This window comes from Cinclus cinclus, chromosome 1, assembly GCF_963662255.1.
Source record: "Cinclus cinclus chromosome 1, bCinCin1.1, whole genome shotgun sequence".
NCBI classification, from domain to species: domain Eukaryota; kingdom Metazoa; phylum Chordata; class Aves; order Passeriformes; family Cinclidae; genus Cinclus; species Cinclus cinclus.
In genome coordinates this window covers 92,439,687-92,464,978 of record NC_085046.1, presented here as the reverse complement: position 1 = coordinate 92,464,978, position 25,292 = coordinate 92,439,687, and the positions used below count along the sequence as shown (strand labels likewise).

Sequence of the window (25,292 nt, the reverse complement as noted above, 5' to 3'; positions counted from 1 at the left end):
CCGGGGCGTGTCCCGGGGCGTGTCCCGCCGGGCCAAGGCGCCCGCCCGCCGCCGGCCCAGCCGGAGCGCCAGCCCCGCGCGGATCCCTGCGGCCGCCGCCGCTGCCGTTGGCGCGCGCGCGCCGGGAACAAAGTGGCCGCAGGAGCGGAGCGGGGCCGGCGGCTCGTGCGGGCGGCCCGGGCACGGGCGGGAAGGGAAGGGGAGGCGAGGCGAGGCAGCGGGGGCCGGGAAGATGAACCGGAGTTTCAACAAATCTCAGACTCTGCGGTATCTGGAGTGCAGCGCGGTGGAAGTGAAGAGTAAGGTGAGCGGACCGCGGCGCGGCCTCGGCCGGGAGCGCCCCTGCCCGGTGGTGCTCCCGAAAGTGAATGGAGCCCTCCCCTCCTCCCACCTTTCCCCCTTGTCTCCCCTCCCGCCCGGTGCGGCCGGAGCCGTGTCCCAGGCTCAGCCCGCAGAGCGGGGACGGGCTGGCGGGGAGGCGGGCTCAGCGCTCCGGGCGCAGCTCCCGGCGAGCCGCCCCTGCCCGGCCGGAGGCGGCGGCGCGACCCTTCCCCGCCCGCCCCCGGCGCGGCGCCCGCCGCTCCTGATCCATCTTTTGTCTGGCCGCGGGGACCCCGGCGATGACTCCGTGGGGCGGCTCGGGAAGCGCCGCCGGCCTCGCCTGGCGAGCGGGCTGGGGCTCGGCCCGGGGGCACCGGGAGGCGCGGTCCCGGTGCCGCTCCCGCCCCAGCCCGGGGCGTTTCAGCTCCCGGGTGGAGGGATGGGTGCCCCGACCCGCTCTGAGGAGCGGAGCGGAGTACCGGGAGGAAAAAGGGCCGGGTCCCCCCGCCGGTGCTGACGGCGCCGCGGTCCCGCCGCTGGTCCGAGCCGGAGATTCCTGCGGGGAGCTTCCCCCTCCTGCTGCGGCTGTGCTGAGATGCCGGCACCGGCAGCAGCGTGTGCGCGCCGGTGGGGCTGGGGAAGGAGCCGAGATAGGCAGGGCTGCCGGAGCTGGCCGCCTCCCGGCTTGGTGTCGGGTGGCTGTGCCTGGCGTAGGTCTTGCTGAGCTCTCGTCAAGAGACTTCGGTGGTTCTCCGCTGAACCGGCGGCATCAAAATATTGTGCCTCTGAGGGCAAAAATAAGCAGCATTTAAGTAAAACTGAGAAATCTCCCCGAAAGCCTGTGTTTTATACACGTATAACAGGCACGAGTTGAAAAGAGTGCAGGTGATTTTAACTTTAACCTTTCCTGGAGTCCCTGATCACCTGAGATCTCACCCTGCTGAGACAATGTTGAAGGTGATGTCTTTGTGACTCTCTGCTTGGTGCTGCTCATTTTTGTCCATTTTTGCTGTTAGAATTTTCGTTCAGCTAAAATGCCTTGTGCAGCACACAGAGCAGAGATGGCTTCAGTGGGAGAAGTACCTTATGTCCAAAGGTGCCTCCAATCATTTCTAAGCATGGCACCTGAAATGTGGGTTCAGCCCCTTATTTCCTAACCTCCTGTTGCCACTTGAAAGGGCTCAACTGGCCTAGAAAGTTCCATTCTGCTTCTATAGCTGGAAAGTTTTGGTTCGACTTGTACTGATTCTAAGATGTAACCCACCCACAACATTCCTTTTGGCTCTCGAATGCTCCAGATCCTGTCCTCTGAATTTTGCCCCTTAGATTCTGTAAGTGTTAAACTAAAGCCTTGACCACATATGAGAATTTTTAAGTTCATCCTCTCCCTTCTCCTTCAGTATTGCCATAGCTTGGATTTGTTCTATTAACAATTAGAAAGTAGCCTTACAGTAAAGAGTTTGTAGCTTCCCTTGGGAACTATGCATGTGAATCCTACCTGGCTCTATAGGCACAGAGTGATGTATAGCGAGACTGTAAGCCTAGGAATGATTGCGGATTTTTGGAGGGAAGGAAAATAACCTTGTATGGGTGGGACGAGTTTACTGAAGGCCTTTTCTAGCTCAGGGTTGTCACTACTGATAGCCCAGAAGTTAGTATGGAGAACTCCACTGCACTGGAAGAAAACTTAAAATAGAGGCTAAATTCAAAATTCCCAGTTGAGGGCCTACACCCAGCGATGATCTGTGAACCTGTAGCCTGTGTGCCTGTGTCAGTGGAAGCTGTGTTGTTGAATTGCCTGGTGCTGGTGAGTTTTCCTGTTAGCATGACTTGGGCACAATAACAGCTAGGCTGTTGATGTAGCAGGCTGTTGGTGCTGACATTGCAAGACAGTTTTATTTTGCCTGTAAAGCTCATAGGTTCCCTCTCACAGAGCTACTCTTCAGTGATCTGAAGGAGGTCCAGTGAAAAGCTATGGCCAATGGTACCTGGCAAGCTGCTGTATAAAAACTTTATACCTCTTACAAAAACACTATGTTCTTGTAGCGTGGGTTGTCGCTGTGGGTCACTGTGTTGTTGTGCTGTGATCATCTAGAAATACAGAATATTGGGAATTTTTTTTTGTTTGCATGGACTATCTGAGGCTGGAAAAACAAAAAGTTTCAGTAATGCTACTTTTAGTGGCCCTATGTAGTCAACCTTTTAAACACTTAGTTGCCTGTGTTTTGTAAGTGTGAGGCCTGTCTGGGCTTGTTTGAGAACTTGAAAGTTGAGTCTGAGAACTCATGATTTTGCAGCTATCGCCTGAGAGCGCAGGCTGCCAGGTGAGCGGAGGTGGGTGCAGCTCAGCCTCTGCGCCGGGGCATGCTCCTGGCCAGGGATCAAGGGATTCTTGGTGGCTTTTCAAAGGCTGGGGAAGTGGCAGTCCGTGGGCAGGTGGAATCCCTTTTAGCAGAGGAGCTGAGTGTGAGAGAGTGCTGCTTTTACACAATGGTGTGAAATAGCTGTTCTCCTCTGAAAACTGAGTTTGATCAGAAGGAGCTCTGGGGGAAAAAAAATGGTTGTGGGGAGTTGGATGGGAGATAATTTGCAGATGCTGGGGGTTTTGATATCCCTGCCTCTGTTAAGATAACCAGGTGGTTCCTTCCTTAAGGATAAACCAGCATCCTGCTGGTGTCTTGCATTAGTCATAATTCAGAAACGGCTCCTGTGAAATCTGTTTTTTCTGGATTTTCTGAATTTCTTTCCTTTTCTCCAAAAAACAAGTTCTTGAAAGTCAGTTTGTGCCCTTGATTGCTGAAAGGGGAGAGTTTATCAGCACTAAGTACTGTACTGGGTAAGACACTTCTCTGGAAATCCCCAAGTGTCCTTAAGTTATAAGGTTCTCCACGTGTGCCAGAGGGTTGTTAAAAACAAAGTGTGTGTGTATCTGTGTGTAGGAAGGGGGGAGAGGGCGAGGAGGAGGAGAAGGGAGCATCTGGATGGCTGAACATGTTCCAGTTTTCAACATCCTTCTTGTGCCAGAGGGCCAAAACATGCAGGCAGTATTCCTACTTTTTTTTGTAGTCCAGTAGACCTATGAGGTTTGTGGATGAGTGAATCTCAGCGGGTCTGAACCAGCCTGCAGCTTTACTGAGCCTAGCCTGACCCATCACCCCCCCTAGGAATGTGGCCCAAAGCACACTTCAGCTCATGATTCTTGTGTCTGTGGGTTCTTCGTGTGTGGGACTGTGTAGTGGGGACCCTGGCAGGGGTATGTTCTCTGGCTATGTCATTGCAGAAGGATGAGCTTTGTGGCACTGTGTTGTACCTTTTGGTGTATATCAGGTCACTTTTCCTCTGGGTGACTGCAAGGTGCTACAAAAGCTTCGTGGATCTTTGTGCTGCAGCAGATACTGAAGGAGAAAACCCCCTGCCATCTGTGTACACCTCTATTTCAGACATGGCTGAAACATGTCCTTCTGTCTGGCTCCCTGCTTTCTCCCTTCCAATGCCTCATCCTTAGAGGCACAATCAAAATCAAAACACTTAAAAGCTTATTACTAGATAGAAAAGAGGAAAGGTAAAGAAAAACCTGCTTAGATGTTGGCACATGTCATAAGAAAATATTAATTGAATTGTAATTACACCTTAGCCCTTCTCTCCCTTCTTTCACGACAAAATAAATTAGAAGCTTAGTTGTTATCTAGGTGTTGTCTCTGAAGCTCAGGATTAATGTTTCAGCCCTTTTAGACAGGATCTGAAAACACATTATCTTGCTAGCTTAGAACAACTTTGTATTCTCATGTGTCTAGTTCTCACTGGCTCCTTTCCTTTGCTGGGTGACAAGTGAAGTATCTGTCCTCTCTCAAGAAACTGCCTCTAATCTCTGAAAAAGGTTTCCAGATGATCCTTTCTCTCCTCTTTTTCCCTTTTACCAAGAGCTCCAGTGCCTGCAATGTGTGGGGCTTTTTGTGCTTGTTTTGTTTGGGATCTTGTGGCCACAGGCAGAGTTCTTAACCTATTTTTTGTTTTCTGTCTTTACAGAGAGGTTACAGGCTTCTTTGCCCATGAATATAAGCCTACAGAAGAAAAAATCCTTTTAAAATAGGAATTCCTACATTAGTGGTAGAACTTCTCTTGAATTATATAACTCCGTGTAGTCCATCTTTTGTCTTGATCTGAGTGAAAGGAGATTTTACTTTTTGTTCCCTTGAATATTATACACAGTTTTTCAAACAGGAGGGTAACTATCAGCCCAAGTGTATATTTCTTTTCCAATCTCTTAGATATTTGGAATAGTAGAAGTGTAAGATTGCCTCGGGCCTTCAAGTGATGGCACTTTGAATTGTTTGTGAAAATGTGTGTTGGGGTTTTTTTCACTTTGAAACGGACAGGTTCATGTTTCTGTCTCAAAAGCAGCAGAGTACTGTTTTTCTGTTGCTACTGTATGAATTCCTGTGAACTGTATGTACTAGTAAGAATTAATTTTCATTGTTTCAAAGATGGCTAAATATACTTATGGTTCTCTGATAAAATTGCTTTGCAAAAGAACCCTTTGTTGTTGATGAACCCTCTGGGACAATGGAACTTTTGATAGTGGCTGAGGATTGTAAAAGCACAGCTACCTGACTCACATGCTGACTGTCACATTTCTGCCTGATTAATAGTGTCGTGTTTTCTTGCATTGCAAACTGATTTACAAATTAACCATAATGTGACTAACATCCTACTACCATAAACAAACCCATTAAGATAAATAGAACCAGTTAATTATAGCCATATTTTTTATACTCTCTTCTCCCATCCTGTTTTGCCTCTCATTAGATGTTGGTGTTTAGGTGGGTGCCACAAATGGATTATTAATGAATTTCCAATAATTTTGTAGTGTGTCCTGAGTAGACATGATACTGTTATGGTGTTCAAAGACAAAAAAGCATGTTTGGGATCAGCTGTGCTCCGTGCTCTTACAAAGTCAGTAGCAGCTGAAAGAACTGTTTTAGCCTGAGGTGCGTGTAGAAGTCAGTGCTTCAGCAAACCTGCCCAGCTGCCAGATAGATGTGGCATCCAAACAGCTTGTGGGTACTTTGTCTTGCTCACGTGTTGTCCCCCCTTCTGAAAGAAGTGTGCCTGTGCTGGTACATAAAGATCGATGGTTTACACCTCTTTTGCATCTTCCTCCCTGCCAAAGTTTCTGATATTTCATGTCGACATGATTGTTCAGCTGTGGCAGTATATGCACACACATTGTGTGTTTGAAATGTATAAAGGGTAACATCAAGCAGTGTTAAAACTTCAGCAATAGCACTAAGAGCAAGCTTACCTTTAACAGCCCCCTCTAAAGAGATTTTAAAGGTCTGGTTCTGCACTGTCTGGTGTTCACTGAGAGAGGTTTACAAACTGTGTTTTCCAGCCTTGTGTGCTTTGATTTCACTCTAGCCCTGAAGCTGTACAGGCCTTCTGAAGTTTTAAGAAAAGTTTTCCATGTGTAGCACACTTCAAAATAGATCAAAAAGCAGCGCTCGTTTTAAACGCTACAGAATGTTAAAACAGGCTTTAAGTCTGCTTAAAGTTTTTAAGCAGTACTTTAGATTCTTCCAAGTTAAGGTAATACTTGTCATACCTGGCATAAAACTAAAATAAGTGCAGTAAAAAGCCCTGTAACCATCTGATTTAACTTCTGTTTTTGAGCTTGAAAACATACTCTATTATATGCAAACCAAATGTGGCATGGACTCAGAAAACCACAGTGCTTCCCCCTCTCAAATGAAGACAGTGTGCCACAGTAATAGCAACTTGAGACGGTCTGGATTGTTGCAAAACATGTCAAGAGAAAGAGACTGTAAACATTAATATCTCTTAAGAAGTGTTGCCTCTGTTCCTTTCCCTCCCAGTTTGCTGGGCTTCTCACAGGTATTGTGCTTATTCTGATGTGCTAAATAGCACCTACTAATCTCCTGGTTCCTCTCTCATTACAAACAAATCTTTGTTTTTTGTAGTAGGATAGCTTTCTGAAGTGGTCTTACCTAGTAACCTTAAGTCTGTCTGCTAGGTGACATGAGGGAAAGTGACCACAGCTTTCAGCTGAGCCACAACAGAGGCCAAGCCTTTCAGCTGGGAAGCGTGGCACAGACAAGTCATCTTGTGATAGTTCTGTTCAGGTGACAGCTGCAATAAGCACCAGCGCAGTGTAATTCTCTTCTCCGACCTGTGTTCTGGCACTGTGGGAGTAGTAGTGCCTCTAGGAGATACAGGGAAGGCTGGAACATTGCTTTGAGCTACCTGGTGTCCCAGAGCATGGTATGATGCACAATATGCCCTGGTGCTCAGGTTTGATGTAATCTCAGACTGCATCTCTCTTGTCACAGAAAGATGGTAGTTCCTCCAACAATGTTCCTGAAGCGAGTGTATTGGTATGGGCTTGGGTACCAGCTGTGCTAACTGGATGGTTGGCTGTCTTGTGTTCCAGTATTCCCATACTTTCCCATTCTTGATCCTGCCACCAGCTTCTCTCCTGTTTGTAATACTTTTTAGTCTAGTAACTTGGCAGTTTCTGATCTGCTTAAAACTTCATCCAGCCAGTCTGTCTTATGTGAGTAGTGTTCTCAAATTTAGTCTCACCACACTGAAACAGTCTTAAAGGACACTGAACAATGGACTTTTCAGCTTTAAAGAGCGCCTCAGAAAATTAAATGTTGTTTACAGCCAAGTCAGAAAGGAAAGCCTCCCGTGTGAGGTTAAAATACCTGTGGAAGCTCTGTCTAACAGGCTCCAGGACTAGCCACCTCCAAGGAGTTCTTCAGAGGTGCAGTTAATAGTACCTTCCTCTGTAGTCCCTTATCATTCCCTTTGTGAGAGACTTTGTGTGCACTTAATCTGAGCTTCTGGTAGCCGAGAAGGGTTTTCCAAGGATTCACTGCTTGCCTCTAATTACCTTTACAATGGCAGGCCAGGAGTTAAAAGATGAAATGTACCTTGGGAGACACTGCCTCCCTCTAAGGAAGGGCAAAATCTTCCGATACAGACCCGTTCCCATTGGAAATGCCTGAAGTTCATTGGAGCAGAAATGTCTGGGGAAGGGTGTGGTGCCCCAGGGCCACCCAGCCTTGTGCCATCCCTCCTGCTTCCTCCCTGCACAGCTGTTCCCAGTCCCCCTTCAGGTCTGGCCAGGGGTGTGCGTGCAGCTGCATCAAATTACTTCTCTGCAGCTGTTGCTGGCACTGAGCTCATGAGGAAAAACCTCTGGCGGCAGCTAAAAGGGTCTTAAATAAGTTTGCAACCAGCCGGAGCCCTTACTGGTTACAGGTTTCCTGTATCCGTGTAGATACCTCTCAGTAAGTGTTTGAAAGTGGTTTGCTCTCGTGGTTTGCTCCTTCTGGAGACTTTAGTAGCTCAGGGCTGCCTTTCTGCAGAAAGCTAGGCTCAGGGGTTTGTCACAGTGCTGACCAGACATGATTGCTTTGTCCCTCTGGGTGGCAAGGTGCCAAATCTTCCTTTTCTCCCTCATGCCATGGATGTATACATCCTGTTCTGTATTTGTGCTTGAGCTCCATGGTGTGATAGAGTGTGTGTTGCATAAAAATACAGGACCATCTTGGTCGATGTCATTTATAAACAGACTTTGGTTTGTTCCCAGAGGTGCAGGGGACTGGAATAAAAAAAAGGAATATACTGGCTTTTGGAAAGGTAGATTTGGCACTTAAATCACAGATTTATTTTAAAGGCGTTGCTTTCCTGCAAACAATTGTTTCTTGAAGGAGAGTGGCTCCGGGGGTTTAAATATCAGGAGGTGGGGCAGTGAGGAAGGCTGGCAAGGTGCTGCTTGGAGGCAGCACGGGCAGAGATGACAGGGAGAAAGCAGCTACATGGGTGACCTGCCTGGAGAGGGACTACTGGGGCAAGGCTGGCAAAGAAAGGAATGATGGTTCCAAACAAATAGGCCGATAGAATTGTTTTTGTGGATCACTATTTTCACAGATTGCCATGTGGTCATGAGGCAAAATAAGCTCGAAGAACTAGCAGGCTAGTTCTCAAAAATCATGAAATAAGGTAAATGAGGCAGGGGAAAGGGAAACACTGGCTTTAGGTTGCCCTTGAGCTGACGGCCAAGCACGTGTGAAATGATCTCTCTGCTCTGAGACTGAATGTGAGATCCATCTCATGAGGGTGATGGGAACAGAGAGAGAATTTATCTTCCAAGGAGGTGCAGAAGAAAGAACGATATTATCTCGATGTGAGCCTTACAGTCCCCTGGAGAGGGTTGAAGGGGTTACAAAAGTTGTTCTTCAAACAAAAAGCAGAGATATGAAACATTGTGTCAAAAAGCATGAAAAAGAAGGGGAACTGCTGGGGTTTTTTTGGTAAGAGAAATTATTCTAAGCATTTAAGATACTAAAGCATGGCTGTGTTTTTCTGGGAGAGTAAAAGGAGGTAATAGAAGGAAGAAGGGTAAAAGTATGGCATGATGTCAATCAGGAAAAAAAAGTTTGGGGCAGAAGGTAGTAAAAGTGTGTTCCTGATGAGACTTATATGGGGGGCAAACAGAAGAGAGGCTGTCTTGCTTTTGGACTCTCTCTTGAAAGAAATAGCAAGATCTGAGCAGAACATGAAATCTCACACTTTCCACCAGCTTGATCATCTTAGTGAATCAAGCTGCTCTGGAGCAAGCCATTGAAGAGAGAACTAGTTGCAGGGAACATCTGCTTGCTTGGTAGCTTCTTGCCACGAGTGACAACCACTCTGAGACCAGGAGCAGAGCAAGAGAATGCTGTGCGAGCTGGGGAAGATGTAATTGGGGGAGAAAAAGGGAACAGGGAAGCAAGCAGGAATGTGACAGCAGAGCTCTGAAGTCCCAGGTGTAGTCAGTAAGCACAGAACCATTTACATTGCATTCCCTCCTCCTCTTTCTGGCCCTCTGCTTGTTCTCACTGATAAAGCATCCCTGATTAGGTCTTCCCAGTTTTAAAAATCTCACATGTAAGCAGAAATTACAGTCTATGCAAGGATGAAAGTGTTCGTGGGGCTTTTTTGGTTTTTTTTTTTTTTTTTTTTTTACTTCATAAGAGAAGTAGGTGGCTAATGTAACTCATGTTTATTGCTAAATGTTGCTCTTTGATGTCTTCTTATTACAATAGCCTGATTTCAAAGCCAACAATAAACTAGAGGGATTGCACCTCATAAACATAGGGTTTCATTTTTGGCCCTGTAAGCATCTTGAAATTTAAAATTTAAAGAAAAAAGAAAGAGTTGCTCTCTTTTGCTTGCAAACAACTCCTTCATTTCACAAAATAGCATCTCTCTAAGTAAACAAACCTCAAAATCCTGCTCCCCTCATCTCCTTTGACCTCTTGTACCCTTTAGCCAGAAAAAAAGCCAAAGAAAGCAGTTGATTGCTCTTGGTCAGCGTGTGCAAGTTTTGATCAGCTAGCTGTGTCTTCATTCTTCCTTAACACAACTTTTATCAGAACTCTTTTCTGGGCATCTGTTTTTGTTCAGGGTTCCTGCCTGATGTGTTGCATTTTGTTGTGTGCTCTTTGTCATCAATCTGCAGACAATGAATACATTGATTGGCTGATACTTTGAGGATCTTGGGACGAAGGTTATTTTTGTGAAACAAAATGTACAGTTCTTTCTAAGTTGTTTTTTTAAGTCATAACAAACCCTGTCAGACTAAATTCTTTTTAATTTCCTTATGTTCCTCCTGTCCTCTGACTTCTGCAATACTGGATGCAGTATTTGCATTAGTTAAATAGGCCTGAGTAATTTACTTCATTATGGAAAACTAATCTGCTTGTTAAAACTGTTAGTTTATCAAACAGTGTAATACAGTATTGTTCTGGCAGAGACTTTGCTGGCAGACACCAGTCCTTGTGTGTCTTTCTGTGAAGGGATATGATAAGAAGCACTTTGGCTTAGGGAAGCAGATCAGTCGTTTTGGCTATCAGAATTTGTAGTTTCTGTAAGATACACGGTGGATGTTATCTTTTACCCTGGCTGAATACAATGCAGAGCACCCAGTCTCCCAGCTGAGTGGTACTGCAAACCCCTTTATTAACTGTGATACTCTCTATCAGCCTCATTAGGGATGATGAATGAGCTGAAGCAGTTTTTTCCCCTCTTCTCAAAAGACCTGCTGACAATGGTTGCTGCCCGTGTATATGCACTGGGTGAATAAATCAGCTAATCTATTACTACAGTGTTACTAACTTTTAAACAAAAAGAAAGTAATTCTCATTATCTGCTTAAATCTCTGGACTCTTTCCTACTCCTCTACAGAATCACGTTCTAGCTCCCTTGCCTTAAAAAGCTGGGTCGTGCAGAAACCGCAAGTGAAATATTTTGCATTTGTTTACTATTGTGCTATTCCCAGGCAAATGAAATTGACTCCTGGGCTTTCCTAAGGCTGAACATGTGAACAAGTCAATTTGACTGTACAGCATTCAGGTCAGACCTCAGTGCCCCGAGCCTGCAATGGCATTCCCACATGTCAGGCTCCACTGATCCAGTAGTTTCCAGTGTACCTGCAGGGGCTGGGCTGGGAGGCTTGGCCCTTTTGCCAGCTGGTCTTCTCATGTGGCAACTTAAGCTGAGCTTTGGGTCCTACCAACCAAGTGCAAGTACCCATTCTTCTTTCTCTCCTCTGTCCTTTTCCATGTCACTTTCCTGCCCTGCTGGGTGCAATGTCCCTGCACAGGACCTGAGCTCTACCTTGGCTGTGTTGGGCAGAGCAGGTGGGATGGGTTCCCTCAGCAGACCAGGGGTCCAGGGGGACTGTGTAGGGTGGGTGTTGTACTGCCTGGGGTAAGGCTGCACAGCAGCTGCAAACTCCAAAGTACCATGTCCTGAGCAAGCTGTCCTGTAAACAAATGGTTACTGGGACTGGTGTCTGAGTGCCCTGGCATTTTTGCTAAGGGAATCACAAGGAATCCCGGGTTCCTTTTCAGGTGTGCAGAGCAGTAGATGCAGTTCTTAGCAAAGCCTACAAAGACCTAGTTCCTGTCTCTTTAGTTCATCATTTTAGATAAGTGTTAAACTTGATACTTGAAGATGGCTTTTTCTAGCTTGCATCTAAGAAAAAGAAAACTTTTGGATACTAAATTAAACAACTTAAGCTTTTTCTTTTTGGTTTGAAGTGTGTCCACAGAAGTACATTGCCACTTGGATTTTTCTGGAGAGGAGCCGGAGGTGAAGGACAAAGGAGAACTGTTTCCCTCCATAGGAACCAGCTGTGGTTTGTTCACCTTTTGTGCATTTGGACGGGCACTCTGAAATCCAAACTGGAACTAGCAGTTAATATTACAAACAAGCAGCATAACTTGACTAAACAAGCTTTCATATGATCACAACTAGGCTTTGATGCTCGAGAGTGGGATTTTCGTAACTGTGGAAGTAATTTGAGAACATGCTTGTGCCCAAAGCCAGTAGGGTTATGTTGGCTTCTTTTTATCCTTTTTGCTTGAAGATGATTATGGTGATGATTCATACTTTTGTTAGTCTCAGCAAAAGAGTGGCATGCATGTGTAGTTGATTTAACAGCTGAGAACCTCTAAGCAAGTCATTCACCATTTTATGGAAGAATTTGTCTAGAGAGGATCTCCTCCCCCTTTTGATTTCTTTTGTGTGCTTGTTAATTTTGTATCTTTGGTTTCTAGCCCTGGTATTGGCTGACTTTGCAAATGAGAGCTTCCATGATGTCCTAGTTACATCCTTCCTTGTTCTTGGATTTGTGGCTTTGGTTCCATGTGCTCAAGAGTGAGTTAGGATGGTTTTAGAGGTTTGGTTGATGAACATTAGTTTATTCATAATATACAATCTGAAATAATAAATTAAATGTACCAGAAAGGTGATTTAAGCTGTTTAGTGTAACTGGATGCTTGTTTTCATTCTTTTAATTTCCTTAAATAGAGGATAAATTTTTTCCCTTCTGTTCTTAACAGCATGTTTCTAATATCAGAGATTAGGACCATTGAAATCTTCTCCTCAGTCCCTTTGACTTACTTAAAACAGCTTCGTGGATTTATAACATTTTATACTGTCTTGTTCCAAAGCACACCCTCCTACCCCTGCTGTTTTTTTTTTTTTTTTGTTTTGGTTTTTTTTTTTTTTTTTTTTGACAATCACTATTCAGTGGTCTATAACACTTTAAAAGTAAAAGCCAGTGGAGTGACAGAAAAATGCATGGACTGCCAGGAAATTCAGGGGTCATGTCGAGTGAGTGTATTTTCTAACAACAAGCTGTGTGCTTACATACCATGCTTCTTTAAAGGTCTTGTGGTTGGGATCCCAGTGCCATTGATGGGAAACGTGCAAATAATTTTTATAAGGTTGTTTGAATAGCTGAGTACCTTATTTTGAAAGAAGTAGAGTGAATATTTCTGCTTTGGAGAAGAATGGCTCTGTTGATGCTTGAGATGATGATAATGAATGATGGACCCTCAAAGCAAAGTTCTATAAATGCTGTTATCCTCTAGAGGATTTAATGAAAACTTAATATTTTCTTAAAAAATGGTATATTTCAAGTTGGAACACTTGACTGTACCTGTGATGTCTTGGCAGCCACGGTTATGTTCTGATGGGAGGACCTAAAAGGCCATTAGTAGACTTTTAAGCATCAACATGTGACTGTATTCACCTCGGAAAAGGTTTGAATAGTAGAAGTTGGATTCGATCTCAGAAGTATTTTCCCACCTGATTGATTCTGTGGCTCTCTAATTCTTTGAAAAGAGAAGTGATGTATACCACCTTCAGGTGCTGAACTGGAGCAGTGGCCTGTGGTGATGCATCTGCTGATTCTCTGTTTGCTTTCTCTTGCAGTTTGGGGCAGAGTTCAGAAGGTTCTCTCTGGATCGCTACAAGCCAGGAAAGTTTGAAGACTTCTACAAACTAATTCTTCACATTCATCACATAGCCAACCTGGAAGTGATGATTGGATATGCTGATGTGCATGGAGACCTTCTCCCTATTAATAATGACGACAACTTCTTCAAGGCTGTTTCAAGTGCTCATCCACTGCTCAGGGTCTTTATCCAAAGACAAGGTAAGATGCAGTTTCTTTTCAGTGCTTCGAAGTGTGCTGCAGCAAGGGGAAGAGTGGATTTGTGGTACCCGTTTAAAGGCTGAAATTATGTAAGAGGCATCTAGGAGCTATCTCGCTCTTCCTCACAGGCACTTCATTGCAGCTGGCAGGAATGGCATGGCTTCATGGCAGTTAGAGGGACTGCATTGCTGCCTGTAAGGTGTTTGAAGGATGCCATGCTGGGAATCAGCATGAGCCCCTTTGTTGTCTGAGGCAAAGGTACCTTGTGCTGCTGGTACTGTGTCATCACCTGAGCATACCAAGCACGCCGTTCCACTTGGTGGAGGGAGGGGATCTCAGTGCTACTGCTTCACATTTAGCAATCTTATCTATCCATCTTGATAGTGTCATACCCAAGTTATTCATGCCTGTGTGTGAATACACCCAGATGTGTAATTCTGAAAGGGAAAAAAAATTGTCACAAATGACATCTTTGTTTGACTGTTAACCTGATGAATGATGATTTTTCTCCCTCTGTCCTTACACTAAGGAATGCTGATTCTTCCCATTTTGAATCATGGGTAGAAGCAAACCTTGGGCAGAATTGCATGAATGTCAAGATGACATCAGGTTTAAGTGGCCTGTGTGTTATTGTTCTTAAAGATGATGTTTGGCAGTCTCTTCAGCAGAGAATTGGCTTTTATAATAAGGTGTCTTCTCACAGAGTTCCTTAAATCCCAGGAGAACCTAACACTGTGTTAACACTTCCTCCACAGTTTTTGTTTTTTTTTCCAGCCATGTAGTGATTTATAGCACAGGGCTTTTAGAATTAAAATCTCATCATCAACAGATGCAGAAGCAAGACTTGATTTCAGACTTGGAGCAGTGATGTAGCTTTTTTTGGCCTGGACTCTTGCTGAGTACTAGTAAGGATTTAGCAAGAGGCTCCTGCAACCTGCTCATTGGTGTGAGCTTGTGTAGTGTGTGGCTTGATTTGGTGTCATCAAATACATCCAGGGCTGTGTGGCTCCTGTCTGTTCAGAGCATATCATATGCCACCTTTCAGATGTGATTTTTAGATGCTCAAGGAGCCAATTGAGAAGAGGGTTTGTAGCAATTTTAGTTGGTCTGTCTATTAGGTGAGTGGAAATGTTTGGGAAAAAAACTTGCTCCTCCTTCTTCTGCAGAAAGTGCAAATGTGGATCATAAATCCCATTAGGTCTTCTTGCAATGCCTGTTAAGGGCTTGTGAATGTTCATGGTGGGTCAAGTCATGAGAAATCCTTTGCATCAGTTTTTCCTGCCTACTTCAGTTTAAGTTTATTCATGTCTCTGGACCAGTCCTGTTCAGAACACAGTTATCCGTGCTCTGGACAGATGGCTGAAAACACCGGCCCAGCCCTGCACTGGAAGGGGTTTGCCACTGAAATGCTGATCACAGAAGTAGGCTCATCAGAACTGTTTGTCTACATACTGAAAAAAATTCTCCCTCTTCTTCTATGAGAAGTGTGCTGGTTATTAAGGTTTCTAACTCTTAAACTAAATGGAAAAGGACAACATTTCCTTTTAAAAAAGCTTTTATTTTACTTGTTGCTCAGTGAGAAGAATCATGCTGACAAGTGAAGGAAGACAGGCCTGTTCTTCCTTAAGTATGGCAAAGCCTGAAATCTTTCCCAACACACCTTCTCCCTCTGTAAAGCTGAAGGGAGCAGTAAATTCTGGCCTATCCCTTTGCTTAGTGCTAACTTTTGTAGGGGACTCCCGAGGTTAACATTTGAGATTCATATGTGTGGATGGTCCCTAAGAGTCATGCTCATTTCCTTTGCTTAGACAAACCCTTTAGAAATTTTTCCCTTCAGAAATGAAGGTGAAGTCTTCATCTCTTTCCTTTGCTTTTCTGAGGTAATAGAGCAGTGCTGGTCCTTCTGTTGGAGACCTGCACAAGAGAATAAGGTAACTATCAGCAATAAATCATTGTGCCATTCAGGGGAATGTGGTGTGCTTGCACCCTAAATTCTGACTTCAGAGGCAGGCAATTAGCACGACAGGGATGCTGCAGAGACTGGAGAGCCTGGGCTCTCTAGGCTGTTGGATCAGGGATCACTGCTGTTCAGTAGTAGTCCTGGGAGCTGGCTGCCAGAGATTGTTCTCGCAGTGTTGCAGAGTTGGGAGAGTTTCAGGGAACAGGGCAGAAGTGTGCAGGCACAGAAGGGCTGAATAGTTGAAGGTCAGGTCTCTTTCTAGCAAAGCAAACTGTTTATCAACTGCATGATTAGTCATCCTGTCTGTTTTCCCAGTTTATAGCTGAGTTACCCTTTTTCTTGTCAGGTCAATTTCACAGTCATGATAAAACACTTAAAACATTCCCAGAGTGGCAAAATAGGTAACTTAGTCTTTGCAGGATAATCAAGCAACAATTTCCTAGCTTGATGTTTTTGTTTGCCCAGGTGTTTTTCATCTGAGCTTAGTCTTGCACTTTTTCACTTCAAAAGCTTTTCTCACTTGTCCCCAGAAGCAAACATTGTGCTCATTGCTTGGACTCTTCATACCAAGTTGGTGTCCAGATATGGAATGGCTGTTTTATTATTCCCCTTTCTCTCTCTCTCTTTTTCCCCTTTTTTGTTCAAATCCCCCGAGCCCCAAATTTTTCAGGATCACAGTAATTCCACGCATGGAATGTTAGTGCTTATTAGCCAGCCATTTGAGTAAGGATTAGAATTGGTGTTCCCAGTGTACTTGCAAAAATTGCTGTTCATAGTTTTTGGGTCTTGAAGAATCTGGGACATTTGCAGGTATGATTAAATTCAGCTATAGCAAATTTTTATGGCTCATAGTGATTTGTCTGCTTAAAGTATATGGTGCACTTTTTTTTTCCCCCCCAATACCAAATTACAGTGTGGACAAAAATCCTAATTAGAGAACCAGGCTATAAAAGAAAAAGCAGTTTTCCTTTGACTTGCTTTCCCAGGCTGCAAGTATGGGTCATGTCCTGTGTTGTAAACTGAAGTGGCTCTTTTGGCTTCGTTAGTACAGTAGTGATTTACATCAACTGATGCGTTGAGCATGAGGATTTGTTCACTCAGCTGGAACTGATACCAGACAAACACAGAACTCCCTACGGAAGGTGCCTGCTGTTGTGGAATGGACAGCTGTCTCAAAGACCCTAGATCAGTGCAGGAACTTGAGGATGTGTTTCACTTGCTCCATAGTAGCCTTCGCATTTTAACCAAGACCTGCATCAAGGAAGAGCTTATCTGATGATGCTGATCATGTTTTTCAAGACTGTTTGGTCTGTGTCTGACTTAAACTACGCCACTTGAAACAATCTTTTGTATACTGCAAAAATGTTTAAGTGTAAGCTATGAATTCAAGCAGAAACATAAACCAGAAAAACTGAAAGGAGTTAGTATTATATACTGTGCATTACATTATTTCTTGTATGATTAAATGGAATGACATTATTATCAAATCTTGCTTTAATGCCTGTCTCACAGAGGCACAGTATATGTTCAAACTGATCTTTATTGGAGCATCTTAAATCGACTGGAATAAATAGCAGAATTCTGAGTTCTTCATGGTAAACCTGCCTCAAACAATTCCTTGAACTTTGCAGGGGGGTATAAGGATGTAAGTGGAGGTGTACCAAGTAAGAGATTTGAGAATTTCTCCTCTTTTGTTTGTGTTACCTACTGGAGCGTGTTCAACCTAGAAGGTTCAGAAACTCAAGGAAGTGTGGCAAAATGAATAATCTGATCACACTGTAAGTAACTCTGTGCAGCACTTCTTTTCCAAGGTTTCTTTTTTTTCCAAGTGGTACGTCTCGGACAGAGTATAGTGAGCAGAGTGGTTAACTGAGCACACTACTGTAAATCCAGGCTAATGATTCTGATTCTGACACTGGGAGAACTGATGAAGGCTGCTGATGACCAGACCTTCACTTCCTATCAGGGTGAGCAGGTTTATAGTGTTTGCATGGGCAGTAACAGAAAATCTGTTGTAGCTCAAGTAGCAAAAGAGGTGGGAGAGGTGGTGCACAGCCTATCTGGTCTCATCCTGATGCCAGACTGCAGTCATATGAACTCACCTGAGAAGCCTTTCTGTTTTGTCCACAACAGAAGGTATGTTCTGATTCTATAAAAATAACAATAAATTAATGAATGTGGGGGCACTTTGTCAATCCTAAAGCAAATTGTGCATCAAGTTCACAATCTCTTCATCAGTAAAGTTAATTTTAAAACTTTCTAAAGGTTTAAATGGTTTCATTATGAGTGTCCTGCAAGTAGGAGACAGATAAAGTGCTGAAGTGTCATGTGACAAATTTGAGTTTTGGATTAACTTTGTCAAGTATTACGCTTCTTGCAGGAACATGAAAGGCAAAAAAAAAGTCTGAACAAACTGAAGAGCATTCTAATAGCCAATACACTAAACCACACCACAGCAAAATGGAGCAGGGCCTTACCTCATAAATTAGTCAATACCACAACTTAACTGCAGCTGTTAATTGACGTGGATGGAAGTTAGAGAAGGCTAATGACTTCTGATATCTGTGTTGTCTTGCATTTGCAGTCTGATAAATCGATAGTGTGTTAAATAATCAAGTACCATCTTCATAAACTTGGTATAAGTGTCTTTTCTTTTGTAGTTATATTTTTTAATAGTCCATTACTGTTACAGTAAACCAGTACTGAACACCAGTCATTACTTCCTTCCTTGAGTGGTTCATACTGCAGTCTACCATCAGTTCTCACTTAAAGCTTGATCCAAAATCAACAGGGGAAAAATGTGCATTTACCTGGTTGGGTTTTGGATTTGGCTTGTTTTAATGTAAAGATTGGAAGATGCTGTTTTTCTTCAACTGCATACAGTGACTAATGTATTTAAACTGCTGTGCTGTGCAATATATTTGGGCATGTTCAGAAGCAGTTCATAATTCTGCAATTTGTTATTTACCTGGCGAAGTTTTGTCCAGCTCTAAGTACCAACATCTGTACTTAGCTTTCCTGTATTATAAAATCAGAGTAAACACACTCAGTTTTAAAATAAAAATGTGCTAATGGGAATCATGCCCAGGTCTGCCTGAAAAAACCAATGGTGGGTTGTTTTATTGTCTTTCATACTCTGAGCAGATAATCCCCAGGAATGGTTGTTGGCTGTCTAACCACATGTGTTAAACACAAAAACTGGCTTTGAGGGAGCAGCTATTTCCAGCTACCTAAAACTTTTAATTCAGCTCAGCCTCCTAGTGTGGGTACAGTTACAAAAGTTTGAGTTCAATTCTTTCACATCTTCATTTTGGTTTTTCAGTAACTCTCCTGTTTGTTTTGCAGCACAGACATTGACTTTGTTTTCTCAAAATCTTGTATTTCTAAACAAGAACATTGTGTTTTTACTGCTCTTGTCAAAAGTATTTGATGTATTAAATAATACTGTGCATTGCAGCACATATTAAGAGAAAATACTGAACTCCTTCTGGTCTTCCCTTTGGTTGAGCTGAGCAGATTTTCACAATGGTCTTCTAGGAGTCTGAGAGAATAAAATGAATTTTATTCAAGTGCAGAAAAGGTGATTTGAGGTCTTCAGTTTACCTGCTTCAAAGGAGGGTGGGAGGGTGAAGAAGAAACTCTGCTGACACTTGCTGTAGCTCATGGGTGCACTGGAGAATGTGGCTCTGCTGTTGGTCAGACCATCCCAAGGCTGCTTCCCTGTCTCCTCTGCCCTGGCATTAATGTGACCCAGTGGCTGGGCTCCCTGAGCCAGCTCTTTGGCAGAAAACAAGTTGCTTGAGCGAGGAGCTTGCATGGGATAGGCAGATTTAAAGCAGCTGAACACTTCCATGAAGCCTCTGCTTCCTGGGAGGAAGAACTTGTCTGCTTCTAGCCTTTGGAAGTGTGTGATTCCACTGGATTTGGAAAGGAGGCAAAGCATCTTGTCTTAGCTTTGACAAGATTAGAGGATGGTGGTAAATTTTGTGCTAGTATACAGGAACTGCTGCTAGGCTTATATTAAATCCTTCCATGACTTTGTTCAGAAACATTTCTGGTTTTGAGCTGGAGGGGTCTTTGAAAGCTTGTCAAGCCAAGTAATCTTTGTACCACTCAAGTCCTTTGATATCTGAAGATAAGTAAAATGCAGCTGTTTGTTCCAGTGAAGTCTGGCAACAAATTACTGTAACTTCTCTGTTCCACCTTTCATGTGCAAATGATGAGACTGGGTAATCATTATCTTTTTACTGGTTTATTAAGCAACTTTAAAAACATAAAGTTTTTAATCTAGCTTGTCAGACATAAACAAAAAACAGGCTTGGATTTTATTGCTTGCATGGTTAGTGATACCTGGTGGCTGAGCAGAGCCAATGTGAGGCTACTTCTTTCCTTCTCTTTGAACACTCAATTTCTAGAGTATGAAGATATTTGATTTTCATCACCAGTTACTTTTAATTGCAACCAGAACAGCTGCTAAGGAAGACTGTCAGTGAAAGAGGGATGGAAATAGCATATCCTGCAGCTAGGCTTTGTGGGGTCAGGTCGATAGCTGATAGTGGGAACTATCACAGAAAAATGTGCTGCATAAATATTTGAAGTTGCAGTGTGCAGTAATCACAGAACAGAAGCCTGCAAAAACAGCAAACATTTGTTCCACTTCCTTGTTAAAGCTAAATGGGATTTGTTTTCTGTTTCAAAGTTTAATAGCTTAATAATAAATACACATAACCAACTATATTAAGAATAAAAATAGACTTTCATGGTCTTAAAAATTGCATCAAGCTCATACCAGCACCACACACTATGCTGAATTTAGGCTAAAGAAACTTGTTTACAGTGGGAACTCATGCAGCCTTTAATAGGAGCTTCTCCTCAACTCCATGCCTAGCTTCAGTTCCTAACCCATGTAAGAATGGGCAAATAAACACTCCTCTGTCCCTCCAAACTTCTGTTTGTTGTCTTACAGTTGTGGATTGCTGTCTTAAAAGTACTTGAGAAAACCAAAACACAAGAACTTCCCTATTACATATACTCACAGATAGTCTCGAGTAATGCTGTTTCTTGTTTCCTGCCTTGGCTTGATGCTTTTTCTAGTGAAAAATAGTAGAAAGATAGTGAAGCTGCTCTGGCTGTATAAAAATAGAGGTGAGGAAAATTTGTCAAATGATCCACCTCTGTTATGGTCCCTATACGAGGGGAATTTTCCACTATTTACTTCTCTTACCTTAGTAGCCAAAACAAGGGATTCTGTTTCCTGCTCATGGCTCAGGTTTTTTCCTGTTGGGCCTAGCTGTCATTTCCCTTCTGTGAGTGATGGAAACAAACATAAAGTGCAGATAATAATGAGAGTGGACAGTCTCTTCTTTGACGCTGGGTTTTACCTGGCAGGACCTCACAAGCTCAAAGTAGCTGTCACACAGCCCATGAAGGTAGATAGCACAGTGCAAATAGAAACATGAACTCAAGATTCAGGCCTTCAGGAGCAGGTTTTCTGCTGAAGTTTTGAAGTATTCTAAACCCTTATGTACATTAATGGTCTTAGGGCAACTTAACTGGTAGACTCTTGCACTGAGAACAAGTATGCAGTGAAGGATATTTCTGTTGGGTGTTTGTAGTAGGGATTGAAAAATTAACTCCAAATATAGTTCAACAAATATGATTCCACTCAAACTATTTTTTTAAGTGAATGAAACCTTTTTTGTCTGCCCTTGTTGTTGGGATCGCATGTTTCAAATTTAAATGGGTCGGTATTAATACTGCATAAGAACTGTGGATATTTTTCAGCTCCAAGAGAGAAAGCAGTTTGGGGGAGGTTGAGAGAACCCTTTTGTGAACCTGCCCCTGACAATGATCTCCTTGGATCTTATTTTTTCCTCTGTGCTATATTTAGAGTAGTAAAGAATCCTGTGGGAATATTAAGGAAACTATTAACCTAGAAAACTTCACTGTTGTTCTTGCTCTTCAGGCCCCTGCCATATGCTGGTATTAAGTAACTTCTAAAAGCTGAATAACACATGAATGAATAACTTCCGCACCAGTTATCTCCCCTGCTACCCCCAGTTTTCTTGTAGTTTTTCTCTTCTGCTTTTTCTCCCAGGTTTGCTTTTTTTCTTCCTCTCTGGGCAGGTTCCCTGTTAGGTGAAGGCACACAAGTTTGGTGTTGCTTTACTCCCAGCACTAGAAAAAGGCTTGGAGAGCAGTGACAGACACGTATGCGAGTTACACTTAGTGAGGAGAATTGGCCTTTTGCTGTGAGTCTTGCACCAGTTAGTTTTCTTCTCTGATTATCCCTTTGCATTAAAAAAATAAAGATTGAGAATTAAAAAAAAAAAGGTTGTGAAGTTTTGAAGAAAAAGGATTTTTTTTTAAATTGGGATCGATCTATAAGTAATAAATTTTGTGCTGTGTGATGTCTTTGGAAATGAGCTGGAATTCAGTGGAGTTGGGGAAAAGCTCCATCTGCAAGGGCACTGCAAGGCTACCAAGCTGCTGGTAATGCTGAGCTCAGAGCCAGCCTTTTGCCTCTTCAGCTACTGTGAGTGAACACCGCTGCTTCCTTTAAAACTGAGTTACCAGCTGGGATTTGAAAAGGGCTCAAGGTGTTTCCTTCATCCCTGGATGCCATGGAGATGTCCTAAGAGGACGTCTGTTAGTTATGGCCTCAGGATGGACACTGGATGGACACCTGTTAATTCACTTCATTAGGCTGGTTTATTATGGCTTTGTTTTCATTCTGCGAAGCACTTTGGTAGTTTTAGTAGTATGATGCAGTGATTTTTGAATGCAAAATAATGTAATCTCTTCACTTTTGTTTTTGTGCACTTACTAAGGTCTAGTTTGAAGTGTAGCTGATGTGAATAAAGTGGAGGAAAACTCGTCGACTTAACAAAAAACATCGTGTTAATCAGAAAACCATGAAATTTCTTGCCCTTTAGGAGACATGCTTTCTGACTCTGAGTGAATAAATGAATGCTTTATAATAGAACCCATAAATAACTCCTAGGGTAGTGCCTTTGTGGCTAATAAAAATTAAAAATGGAGTTTCCTAAGCTTGTATTCGTTGAAACAGCATGATTCTAACATGCCTTAGGGGGGAAAAAAACAGTACAAGACATTTGGACAGTATGCAACGAGAAATGTTAAAAATTTCATTTCAGAATGATTCCTGACTGAAACAAAGAATATCAATATCAGGGGGGGTGTTTGTGTCTGCATTATTCTTCAGTCACTTAAAAGTGCACTGACCACTGGTGCAATGTACTCATTGCGTTTTAAAATCCCTGCGTGTTAGAGAGGAGAAGGTAGCATGTAGGGAGTCAACATTTGTGCCTCAAATACAGGATTTATCTGTACTGCTTCCAAAATGTGAGATCGTTGTTTCCAGTGTTAAACTGAACTTGGGTCATACAGTGCTGTGCTTCAAAAGTTGCTTCTTCATCCATGAGGTTCTTTAATGAGGGAGTTGCTTTTCTGTATGGGTAACCACATGATGTCTCCATTTATCAGCTTGTACCTAAAAGTATCCCAAATGTTTGCCCGGGCAGACAATAATTGAGGGTAAACAGTGCTGACAGTGATCTGCTAGAGCTTAACACGTGCATGGGTGACTGAAAATGCTAATACTGGTCATGGTTTTAGCTGGATCTGGCTAACACTTCTTGTGTAAATAGACCAAGCCCAGAGGCACCTCAGATTACTTTTTTTTTAGTTGATTTCAGTAGTTGTGTGGCTGGTGCCTTTCTGACCTTGTCAAGGTGTCTGTGCTTGTAATGGGCTGTGATTCTGAAAAACAGGAAACTTTTTATTTAACTTCTGTTCTTTTTTATTTAACTTCTGTCTTCTGTTCATGTCTCTTCCCCTTTGCTTGTGGATGCAAAGGTGTATTGATAGTGTTATGGAATTTTCCCTTCCTTTTTTTTTTTTTTTTTTTTTTTTGCCTGATTTCAAAGGCATTGTGTCAGCATTACCTGGCAGCTTTTGTGACTCATGTGTAGAGTTAACATTTCTTGCCCTGAAAGAGAGAAATTGAATAGCTGTCTGCAGGCTGTCCTGAGGGTCCCAATCTGTCCCCCAGAAGAGCACTGGTTGCCTGTGCTGTATTTTGCTTAAAGTGAGATTTAATTTTTCCTTCCTGGAGGTACTTGTCTGCCCTATCACAGCATGCCTCCCCCTGCCACGTTCATTTTGCAGTCACCTGGTAGGGGACATCCTGAGTGACAAAGGGGTACCTGTGGGTGTAACAGAGGGTCTGTGTTAGAGGTTGTTCTTTGCTGTATGCTGGTCTCTGTTGTACGAGCATTGCTGGGCACTCTGGGGTGCAGGGATGTTTTTAAGCCTATCTCACAGGCACACCATGCCATCTAGAAGGGATGGAGAGGAGAGGCTGCAGACTGGGTATCTGTTATAATTTAACATGTTCAGCTGCGGGCAGAGTGGCTTGGCAGTACCTCAGAACTCAACTCCTGTCCCTGAAACATTCCCAGAAGCAGCTGGCCACAGAAGCCACGTCATGGGGTGCAGATCACAGGAAACAGCTTGCTGCAACACACTCCTCTTCCTTTGCTCAGATGAACCCTCAACAAGGGTACATGTCATCTGCATCAACCCTGGCAAGTGCACAGTGGTGGTGAGCAAGAGAAAGGCTATTGTTAGAGGTGTGTACCAAGGCCTGTCTTACAGTAGACTTCACCATGTTGATCACCAGACCATGTGCAGAGCATCCCTGCAGCCAGTTTGTGTTGCCTCTAGATGCCTGGAATAATAATTTCCCTGGGTGGATTTTTTTTAGGTCTGTACCTCATTCGGTCCCAGTTCAGCTGGTAAGTGGCGGCAGTGTCCCACACCCTTCCTCTCACAGTTGCATCCTGAGATCCCAGAGCTGTATTGCATCATGAGGAAGTACTGGAGCTGCAAACTGTGGTGCAGGTGCCTTTCTACTGTGATTGGTGTCATACAGTGTGTGGGTAGCATGCTCCTGAGTCTTGTTGGTCTGGTTTATGGGTGTGTACTTATCTTGGAAAATCAGGGTTCCTAGCACCATCTGTCTTCAGAAATGTTATTGTCTCTGTTTCAGACCACTTCAGTTCCACATAGATATCTCAAGGGAGCTGAAAGAGATCAGTGTGATGAAGATGCTTATGTATGTGCATCAGCAGCAGCCGTGAGAGAACCTGCTAGTGTGACCTATGCTGCTTGCCAGCATCTTGCCAAATGGTACCTTTCCATGGTGGCTCTCACAACTGGTGTGAACTGAACAACTCCAGGTCTCCCTGCCTTAGAGACCTCCTGGCACTACTAGGCACATCAGTGGCAGTATCATAAATTGTTGGATAGCTGCTTGCACTTGGAAGTAACAGGGAGAGGTTGCATCCCTGCTCAGGAGGGAATGCTGCTGGAGGTATTTCAGGGGTTATGCTGAGGTCCAAAGATCTGAAAAGGTGGCTTGCTGCAGTCCCATGTCTGTAAGGTACACAAAGGCTCTGGCATGACCTTGCATCCCTCCTCCATGATGGTGAGGCTGTGTCAGATCTGTGCCATGCAGTTACGGGGTCTCCATCCCTGCTCATTGCAGGGGTGTTGGACCTAATGACCTTTAAAGCTACCTTCCAACCCAAACTCTTCTGTGATTACTCACATTTGGTTCCTGCTGTCTTGCTGAGACATTGTTCCCTGACTCTTAGTGTTTGTACAGTTTCAAGGCAAACATAAGATTTGCTTATGTTATTAGCTTTCATGCAGCCCAAAATAAATCAGGAATGCTTGTTATTGCATGCCGTGAACTCTGTCCTGTTGAACACGGTGTTTGGCTACAGTGCACGTGGATGGGCTCTGTGAGCTGATCCAGAGGTAGGTGCACTTTGGGGCAGAGCATCAGGGCAGAGTTCAGGATCAAAGGGAAAGTCTTGCCCTTGTTCAGGTGCATCTGGGTCTCTTTGGGCTCACATGGCACCTAACTTCCAACTGTGCACTTGGCCGCTTCATTAGCTTGCAGAAGGT

The 25,292-nt window shown here is 43.6% G+C and overlaps 1 protein-coding gene across 1 annotated transcript in view; it reads left to right on the top strand.

Moving 5' to 3' along the window:
• Nucleotides 1-232: 232 nt before the first annotated feature.
• PARD6G (par-6 family cell polarity regulator gamma) overlaps nucleotides 233-25,292 on the top strand; it is a 63,051-nt gene continuing 37,991 nt past the window's right edge. The window contains exons 1-2 of the mRNA XM_062500602.1: nucleotides 233-304; nucleotides 13,114-13,336. Coding sequence (XP_062356586.1) covers nucleotides 233-304; nucleotides 13,114-13,336 — 295 coding nt within the window. The remainder of the gene's footprint in view (nucleotides 305-13,113; nucleotides 13,337-25,292) is intronic.